This window comes from Mus pahari, chromosome 17 (genome assembly GCF_900095145.1).
Source record: "Mus pahari chromosome 17, PAHARI_EIJ_v1.1, whole genome shotgun sequence".
Lineage (NCBI taxonomy): Eukaryota > Metazoa > Chordata > Mammalia > Rodentia > Muridae > Mus > Mus pahari.
Genome location: NC_034606.1, coordinates 55,400,518 through 55,411,160, shown reverse-complemented (window position 1 = coordinate 55,411,160; position 10,643 = coordinate 55,400,518). Strand labels below are relative to the sequence as shown.

The 10,643-nt window shown below is 38.1% G+C and overlaps 1 protein-coding gene and 1 pseudogene across 1 annotated transcript in view; one reads left to right on the top strand and one right to left on the bottom strand.

Annotated features, from left to right (window-relative positions):
* Nucleotides 1–10,643, top strand: part of Cpne8 (copine 8) — a 181,524-nt gene that overhangs the window by 108,474 nt on the left and 62,407 nt on the right. Inside the window, exon 11 of the mRNA XM_021216350.2 lies at nucleotides 10,029–10,104. Coding sequence (XP_021072009.1) covers nucleotides 10,029–10,104 — 76 coding nt within the window. The remainder of the gene's footprint in view (nucleotides 1–10,028; nucleotides 10,105–10,643) is intronic.
* LOC110334602 lies at nucleotides 308–788 on the bottom strand (annotated as a pseudogene).

Below are 10,643 nucleotides of genomic sequence, written 5' to 3'. Positions count from 1 at the left end.
TAAAGTTTGCAAGACCAAGGGGCCTCTCTTCCCAGTGATGGCCGATTAGGCCATCTTCTGCTACATATGCAGCTAGAGACACAAGCTCAGGGGGGGGTACTGGTTAGTGCATGGAGAAATTTTTATTCCTCCGTCTATGGCGAGCAGTTTATCTGAGTGCAGGAGTCTGGGTTGGTACGCACAGTCTTCTACAACTTGTAGTACGTTGCCCCAGTTTCTTTGTGCTTTGGGGGGGGGGGGCTGAGCAAACATATTAATGAGACCAGTTCCCTCAGTGAGTACATCTGTGAACTGAAGCCGTATGGCCTCAGGACTTCGCTGCCTGTTCCACAGGCTTTAGATGCCACTGCGAGACCAACTACGCAGTGCCCTTGAGGAACGTGCTGGACATGGTCTCCTCTGTGGGAAGTCCCTGTGGGAGCTTCAGGGGCTGGATGCGTATCAAGTGTTTACCCACTTTCAGCTTTGCATCCACCGGCAGGATGTTCTTGTGAGTTTGAGGGCTATGTGCCTTCTGTAGTCCGAGCATCTTGATCGTATCTTTCTCCAGTATGGATGTCTCTTTGTTCTTCTTTTCTCGTGACAATGTGCAGTTTATGAGGGTTCTGGGGGTCCCCACCATACTTTTCATGATCTTCAGGTCTAGACTGAAACACTTTATCTGGAATTCTTGACCTGGTAAATTTGTGACGAATCCATTCTGTGCCAATGAGAGATTCTGCACCTTTCTTCACAGTCTGTAGTCAACCTGGAGGCCTCTGAAATACTGAGCGCAGAACCTGAGCCATAGGTGTGGTAATTCTTCTCTATAGAGGCTCCACCAGGAAATCAGGAAGGGTAACACCAATGGTGATCAAAGTGGACAGCATTCCAGTCAGGGCCACATAGAGGGAACCGGTGACCGCTGTGTCCGCTCAGAATGTCCCCGCAGCCGGAAGGAGCAGAACCCTGTGCTTTTAAAGTGTTGATCAAGGAATCTGCTATGATTCTGCTATGTTTTTCTTTATAGGTGTCTTCTTTAATTTTTTTTTCTCTTGAACCTTGCATTATTATCTCTTTGTTGAGTCTTATTACACTATTGGGAATTTCCATTCTGGTTTTACTTGTTGTTTAGTGTGTTTTTTGTATCTATCTATATGAGTGTGTTTTCCTTAGGGAAAGTTATTTTAACGCTATTGCAAGTTTCCTGCATATTTGTTTTGTATGTCTTTAATTTTTTTCATATTATTTGTTTGAATGGTCCAGTTCCTTTCTTGCTTCAGGCTGGAACTGCTGTATTATGTAAGTTTGTTTATGTGTTATTCTTGCCACATTTCCCTTGTGTTTTCTTATCAAAATACAAATGGTAAGTTGTGAAGTGATGAACTGCTTCTTTCTGCATTTAGTCACTATGAAAACAAAAATAAATTAAAACCATATTATTGCCTTTTAATGGCATACTGGTAGTGAGTTTTGACAGAAAAAAGACAAAACTAGAAATATAATGGCACATTCGTATAGATTATTAAATCTAACTTTATGAAGTCATATGAATTCAGTCACACAAAATAAAAAATGAATCTGTATACTACGGTAGCTCAGAAATATTCCAATATATAAAATGTGTAAGGCATAGCTAAGGTGAAAATGATTAAATATTGGATCAGATTTATCCTTCTGTGATGGAAGCATGATTATCTATCATCAATTCTTGAACAAATGTACTGCTTGCAAATATTTGAGAAAGGAACTGATGTCATAGAATTGAATTCTTATAGCTATATATCAGTGACAGACAGGAATAAAAAAGTTGATCAGGGGCTGTATCCTGGGTTGTCTGTTTTGGTTTCTTTCATTTTTTAGTCCTTTGGTTAAAATTAAAATTATATTTTTTAAATTAAAGCTGTTAGTGGTATTTTGTTTTGCCCTTTATAACAATATTATCACTAGCTGAGAGTGTCATCTTTCGTAACCATGTACTTACTGGGTCTGAGAAACTCATTTTTCTAGATATTAATGCCTGAACTTAAATCTAGAATCCAATTCCTTTCAAAGTATATAGAAAAAAAATTAGGTGATATAAACAGTATGAATGTTTTAATGTCCATGAAGTTGGTAAGGATGTCAAGTTCAGATACTATCTCAGCCATATTGTAGTCCGAGCAATCCTAGATAAATATGCAACAGAGGCTCTGATGCACTTAAAACAAAACTGGATTTTTCTGTCACAGACAGCACCATTAGGTCTCTGTGGATGCCATCTTGGCTGCATGTAATCGCTGTGAGTCTGTGAGGCCATTTTCAGAGGTTTCAGTGAGGTCATGCTTAGCAGAATCCAGAGAAGAGGTGCCAAATCTGCATAAAAGGTGGAAAAGGAGAAAGCCTGGGGCTTGCTCAAATTCTCCTCCTCCTCCTTCCTGGTCCTCTGTGATGGGAGGAGGCAAGGACATGCTCCAGCCATCCTGGACCCCTCTGGGGCCAAGCCTTCCTCATCTTAGTAGATGCTATATTTTAGGTATTTTGTCCTAGTGAGGAGAAAGTGGTATACTGGTGAAAGCTATTTTATATGGAAGACTTTTCTCCTCATATCTAATGTGCTTGTTATTGAACCGGGAAGTTTTAATGTGAGCGCGATGTTTTTGCTTGATTTTAGTAAATTAAGATACAGGCAACTTGCAAGGAATTAAAGGTAATTATATTTTAAAAAGTTAGATTTGTATGTGTGAAGTTTGAATTATATGTGGTGTACATGAAGTTTGAATAATGGAACATAAATTCTCAAACATTTCTTTGTGCTTTCTCTTAAAAAAATTAGTTGTGACAATATAGGACTGTAAATGCTACAAAGCCACATATAACATCCTTAAGTACAGATTTGTCACTTATGTGCCATTATAAACCATTTTAAAATAATTTCTTCATCTTAGAAAAATGGGATTATATCCAAGTCTTTGGGTGGACATAATAAAGTAAAATCAAGTTTATAAACAAAGTATTTTCTTTTTTTTAATTAGATAATTTCTTTATTTACATTTCAAATATTATCCCATAAAAAGTTAATTATATATATTGACAGTTCTTGTAACCCAAATATGTTACATGCAATTATATATATATATATATATATATATATATATATATATATATATCTCCAAATCACAGCTATAGCTTTAAACATTTGTTATGCTACACATGTATAAAATATACCCTTACAATTTTTATCTATAGTAGAAATGTATAGAAGGGCAGGTACGGGAAAGTCTGATAAAATGAGACTAGTTCTGCTGCACTAATGAATGGGAGTGGTAACATCCATCCAGTTTCCATGGAGACCGAGAAGCACACCTGTAACACACAGAAGAGCACAGATATTAGATGTACTAAAGCCACTTAATATTTGCCTAGGGTTGCTTATATCCTCAATATGTGCATATATATTACACTAGGTAAAATATACCTTACGAAGCAAATTTTACTTCTATCAGAACAATCTAGGACCTGGATTGTGGGCTAAGATAGGGGCTTTGTGGCAGAGTGTTTGACTAGCATTCAGATTTAGGTTGAACCAAGAAATGTAATCATGCTTATTCCACACATGACAACACAAGATAAGCACATACCCTGGGAATGCTTAATAGTCATTATGAGACTTTTTAGGAGCACTAGAGAGTGTCCACTAGAATTTCAGGAAGCTACCCAACAACAACAACAACAACAAAAAGAACCATTAGAATCTAAAGAGCATATTTAAAAAAACAGTATTTCTGTTGCTGTGATATAACACCATGACCATGACAACGTCCAGAATGAAGAGTTTATATGGCCTTATGGTTCCAGATGGTGAGGGTTCATGATGGGATAGTGAAGGCATGGTAGCTGGAGCAACAAGCTGAGAGCTCACAACCTGAACTTCAAGAACAAAGCAAAGAATGTACTAGAAATGCATGAGGCTTTGGAATATCAAAGCCCCCAGTGATGTACTTCCTCCATCAAGGCCATGCCTCCTAAACCTACCCACAGAGCACCAACAATTAGAGACCAAGTGCTCAACCATGAGGGCATCTAAACTACTGCAGTCAGTGCATTAAAGTCAGGAACATTGAAGTCGAAGAGTTATGACGATTATTACAACAGAGAGCAGCTGAAAGATTGTTCTGTGAATTTATGAAAACACAGCTCTTCGCGGCAGTCATTGTCGACCATGAGTCTTATGTACTCGTGATGTGTCATTATTGTCTGGTTTCATCACCTGGGGACAAAGACTACTGCCATTCAGTAAGCATGGGTTTATACAGGAGGAGTGTCTGCAGCTGTGTATCTAGTTCCTTACACTTGAGTGCTGTGGCCGATCACTTTTCACGTCCTTATTATTTTTTAAGATACAATGCTTGCTGCCACTGGCAGAAATTGAGACAGGAAAACACGGGGAATATAAATGGAGAGAGAAGAAATAGAGACAGAGGCTGCCCTCATAGGAAAGATGAATTAGTGACTGAAGTACTGGACAGAAACAAGAGAGAGCGCACGTCTTTGGGCTCAGGGTTTTAGGGACTTTACATCCATTAGTCAGGGAAGGTATGACCTCCCTGCTCCTGGGAGCATGTGAAGGTGCAGCCCTTCATATCACAGAGGGTCAGCCTACAAGGTTGATAGAACTGGGGACTAGATTGTGACTAACCTTTGCCAGCCAGACCACAGCTCACCTCTTAAAAGTTCTACAGCCTCCCAAAGTAGGAAAACTAGCCCAAGGAACAAGCAAACATGAGCTCGGGGGGTGGGGGGGGGCAGGGGGAGCATTTCATACTCAAATTGTAACAAGTTGTACCCATTTGTGTGAGTACAGACCTGAAGCCTTCACATCATGCTATATACCCTAAAGGGAATGTCTGCAGGTTCCCTTCAACTCACGCCTGAATCCATCATGATGTGACATTAACCCAAAGAGAAGGACTCCAGAAGTAAGCATCCTAGAATCTATGCAGGTTTTGTTTGTGTATATAACTTCAAAATGCCACGCTGTATTATACAGCCCTTCAAAATTATGCACTTAATATGTTTCTATAAATGATTTCAGATAAGCCCTTTTAATTGATAACATGTATAGGTGTTTTGAACTACATTGGAAAAAATTAGAATGCACTGTAGTAAGGTCTTTAAAAATAAACACATTTGACAGAATGAATCAAATTGATTATTTAAATTTAGTTTTATATATATGTATGAATCTCTATATATTCATATATGTATGTATATGTGTATACAGGTATATATATACATATATACACATGTATGTATATAGATTCATATGTATACATATATGTGTTTATATATATATATATATATATATATATATATATATATATATATATATCCTGAAGTTTAAAGTAACTCAGGACCACAGCATGGTAGAGAAAGCAATGGGGTGGTTTGGATATATGTACCAGCTGTTACATCTGTACAGAGTTCTTAGGTGACAGTTGGGAAAGTAAACATGAAAACCACCAGAACTACCTCAGAAGGCAGAACCTTCCTTGTGATCAAATAGCCCCATAACCTATGGGACAATAACAATCAGAATTGTGTTCACATTGCAGGGCTTCAAAAGTTAACATAATTGACACATTTGCTGATATGCTGAAGTGCATATGATTGATATGAGGCAAAAGCACTGATAATATAAGCAAAGTAATATCAGGTCAGCTGTGTTAGTAATCTGAGCACTATACTATTCATAGTACCCACTATGTGCTAGGCACTGACAGGTGTAATCCAAGTACATGGTGTCATTCACAGTACCCACTGTGTGCCAGGCATTGACAATGCTATAATCTGAGTACACCGTGCCACTCATGGTACCCACTGTGTGTCAGGCACTGATGTAGATGTATGGGAATACTGAGGTAAGATTTTTAACTTGCCTGTTTTCAAGACTAATAAGCCCAGAGGGGAAGCACATAAATAATCATATATACTCTATGGTGGGAAATAAATGATAGTGGTGCTTTGAGGCTTGCTGTTGTTCCTAAAAGCTAAGGGTGAGGGCATGACCCAGGAAAGACTTCTTGGAGGAAAGAGTAGCTAAGCTGATAGGTGACACCAAGGACAACATGCTAATGTGCATGAGGGCACTGATGTCTGTATTCAAGGACAGTCGTAAACCTGAATCCCACTTGCATCCTGCTGCTCTCCACCTGGGATGGAACACAGATGTGACTACAATGCATAGATTTCATCCAGCATTTGACTCAAAACTAGTTTCTGCAGTGACATTGCTAGTGATGGCAGTCATCAGTTTGTTCTAAATTTCCCTTAATTTGCTACCTCAAACTTTTCATACATATTATAGAAACGTGAACCATAATCATGTTAAGCAATGTAACTCACACTGAAGGCACTGTACTGAACTTGACTTTGAAAATGCATTCAGAAAACAAAATATTTAGTTACAAGCAAGTCAATAGAACATAGTGAGAACACTATTATTAAAGTTACATGGAAGTTGTTGCTTTTGACTTAATTTCAAATACTTTTTCACCATATTTTTATATGTAGCAAACATTTTCAGTATTATATTGAACACAGTATAAGCAGATAAATTATTAAAGCAAGTTTAATTTCCTTTTTATTTTAGTAGAGTCCAGTGATAGTAGATAGGAAAAAATAGAGATCAGATATACATATACATATACACACACATACACATACACATACACATACACATACACATACACATACACATACACATACACATACACATACACATATACATATACATGGTAAGGAGATGGCTCAGCAATTATGAGGACTTGTGAACTCATAAGGACCAGACTTTGGAGGCCAGCATCTATGTCACAATCTTGGCATTCCAACAATACCTGTATTGCCAGCTTTGATGGTTAATCACAAGAGCTTGCTGGCCTTCAGTCTAATGCAGAAAACACAAGCCTTGGGTACAAAGAGAGGTACCACCTCAAAGGGATAGGCAGAGAGTAGTAAAGGTGGGCACCCCACACCCTTGTATGCCTCCACAGACACCCATAGGCATGTGCATCCAGGCATATGTGCCCCCACACACATACACACACACAAACACACATAGCACACATGCTCTCAGACACACACATAGGCATATGTGCCCCCACAAACATACACACACACACAAACACACATAACACACATGATATCCCTCAGACACGCCCTTGGCATACACACAACACACACACACACGCACACACACACATACTCAAACACACATACCACACACATGCACACACATACACTCATACACACACCACATGTACTTACATACACACACACACACACACACACACACACACACACTTGCAGGCACACAAACACTCAAACATATACATACAACCACATGCACATACACACACACACACACACACACAATATTAAACAATAAATTTGAAACAATTCTGATGTGATTTGTAGTTTAGTGTGCAGTATTTGAAATAGTACAGTTTATAAAGGCTGGGAATGATAAAGCATATCTACACATTTATACTAATCTAATCATGTTTCTTTACATCACTGGTATTCTTGAGACAATCTGTGTCTAGACTTGGCAACTTTATTGCTTGCTATTCTTATGAAATTTGACAAGTCTTCTTTTCTTATTCAGTCATTTCTTTGGGGACTGCATTGGCAAAAATGATGGGTTTTCTCTGTTCTATAGATCACTGTCTTGGGTTTGCCATGCAAGTTTTGACTAAATGAATATTATCTGCTACAATATAAGAATATTCCGTTACATATGAGTTTGGTTTTTTTCTAAAATGACTGTCTTGAATCATATTGAGGTGAGAAACAATATTTCATTGTTTCATTTCTTCAGGTCTATTTTGTTCTGAACAAATTCAAGACATCTTGAAGATGTCTGGGGTCTAGCAGTAAGGGTGGGAAACAGAATTCTGTAGAGGATAGCATAGGCTACATTCTGCTAGAAATAAATCACAAATTCTCTCATCATTTTAGAGCATGTGGGCATTTTTCAGAGCAGGTCAACCAGTTGAGCAATTTCAAGTAATATTTCCATCATTGAGAACAAATAGGTTGCCCCCTATTGTACGTTTCTCGGGTTTTTAAAAGAGTAACAAATATATCTAGTGCAAAATAGCCAAATATTAAAGATCCCCTTCTTAGTTCTACACTGAGTTCAGTTTGGTCATATCAGAGCATGCTCAAAACCCAGACCCTGACTTGAACCCAGGATACTCCCTTCTGTCAGAAAGACTATGTCGGTAGGTGCTCCTTACTTTGAGTCTTCATCGCCTAATTTCATTTGCTGGAAACTAGTAAACATTGCCTTCCTCTGTCAAGTGTGTGATAGGTGTTGGGTGGCAAAAATGAAGCACAAACAATCAAGGTCTGAACACTGAATTTTAAACAAATAACCAAACCTAAGTAGGCCCACTTAATGTTTCGTCTTCATTGTCTGTTTCCACTGCTGCTCAGGGAGCGCTCAGTACCGCAGGTCTAGTCATCCCTGTCAGCACCACCGTATCTGAACCCCTTCAGTAGAATTTTTCATCTCCATGGTTACTATTTAAGATACCTGACTATTGCATAAGGGAGAGGCAGGGCTCTACATAGAATCACTAAGACTCAAGAGAGTTACAAAGTTTCTTAAAAGATATTGTGGCTAGAAGGCTGTGCTTCCCATGTTCAAAGGAATTGTTTCGTCTCTCTTAGTTAAATTCTTACTTTCATATTTTACAAAGCATGTAGAAAAGCTGAAGTACCAGTAGTATAGGTTGTGTCCTTGTCTGTGTGTAACCGGATCAAGTGAGTTCTAAGGATTTGACATCATAATTACAGCATATTACTAACTTCATCACTCTCCTTTCACAACTGCATGGATACGAATCCAGATCTGAACGTTAATTACAGAATTCAAAATTAGACTGCTCTGAAGAGGGTCACCATATGTAAAAATATAGTGTTGTATATGCAGGACCTATCAGAGAAGGGTAATTGGAACGCTGGACTTCAAAATGAGTTGCACCTCAAGTGATTGTAAAGAAAACAATTTTCTTATAATAAAATTTATGCAATTGATTTAAGTTAATTGGCTTTATTTTTCTTCAGAACCTTACCTTCAGAAATTAAGATTTCGGTTGGTTAAACACAACTTCTTCATTGCTTATTACTGTTCTCTAGGGAAGGTTCTTAACTTCTGAAGTGATTCACAGCTAAGCCTTCAATTCTGATAAGGTTTACAGGAACATCCACTTATGTCAATGAACAGCTTGCAAGTCCTGTGACACAAAAAAATTACTATGGCATAACTTTTGTTTATAATAATATTTTAGCTCCTGTCTTAGATTCCTTTCCTGTTAATGTGATTCAAAAAACAAACAAACAAACAAACCCTGAAAAAAAGCAACTTTAGGGAGAAAAGACTTATTTTACTTATTTTATTTAGTTATAAAAATAAAAAGACTTATTTTATTTAGTTCATGGTTTAAGGTACATCCAGTCCATCATGGCTGGAAAGTCAAGGTGGTAGAATTGAAACAGCTGGTCACATGATAAGTGTATTAAGCAGTGAATGCATGCTGCTCCGTAGCTTCCTCTCTCTACTCATACCTCCAGATCCCACCTAGGGAATGGTGCCGCCCACAGTGGGCCAGTGTTCACACTTCAATCCGCACAATCAAGACAATCCTCCTCAGGCATGGGAAAAGAAAATGCCTTCCAGGTGTTTCTAAATTGTCTCAAGTTGAGCAACTCTCCAGCTCTTATAATGTACATGTTCTTCTTTTGGTAAATGATATTAATGGAATATGATTATTGATTATAAATTTTGGATTAAGGAAAATTATGTATTATTATAATACAATTAAATAATATATAATACAATAAAGTATGTTTTTTAAGAGATCTTCTAAGTTATAAAGTTATGTTTATCAATATATTAAATATTTTTCACAATGAAAAAGTTGTTCCTTTGTAAAATGTTTTGAAACATGAAGGAGAACTACACAATGTTTATGCTTCACACTTTTTCCTCCTCTCACTTTCAGTCATGATTTCATTGGGGAATTTACAACAAGCTATCGGGAGCTCGCAAGAGGACAGTCACAATTCAACGTCTATGAGGTAAAAAGCAACGACCTTTGCTACTGATCTACCACATCAGGCAGAGCGTGATCCACTCTGTTATCAAAGTAACATTGCCAAAGGGCAAGAGCTTTCAAACGTACATGTGCATGAGGGTGTACATGCATGTGTACCTTTGTAATCTTTAAATTTGGACTGACCTATCCCTATAATTAATATTAGTTTATGTCTCGTGTTAATCAGATGGTTGTTTTAGATGGTGTATCGTTAAGCGAAGATATTTTTGGAGAGCAGATAAAATTCTGAGTGAATATGCATTGTTGAGGGGCAGCAAAGCCTTCCTCTGGTCCCAGTGCAAATGATAACAGTGTTTGTAGAGACTTTCAACACAGCATCCTTCCCTAAGGACTATAGCCTGAGACTGCTCCTCACAGCTGACCTACTGAGGTTAACTGCACCTGCCCCCTTGTTCAGTTTATACCATGAGCCAGACTCCTTGATTCTGATGTGTAAAGTAAATATTCTCAGCTCTCTCCCTCTCCCTCTCCCTCTCCCTCTCCCTCTCCCTCTCCCTCTCC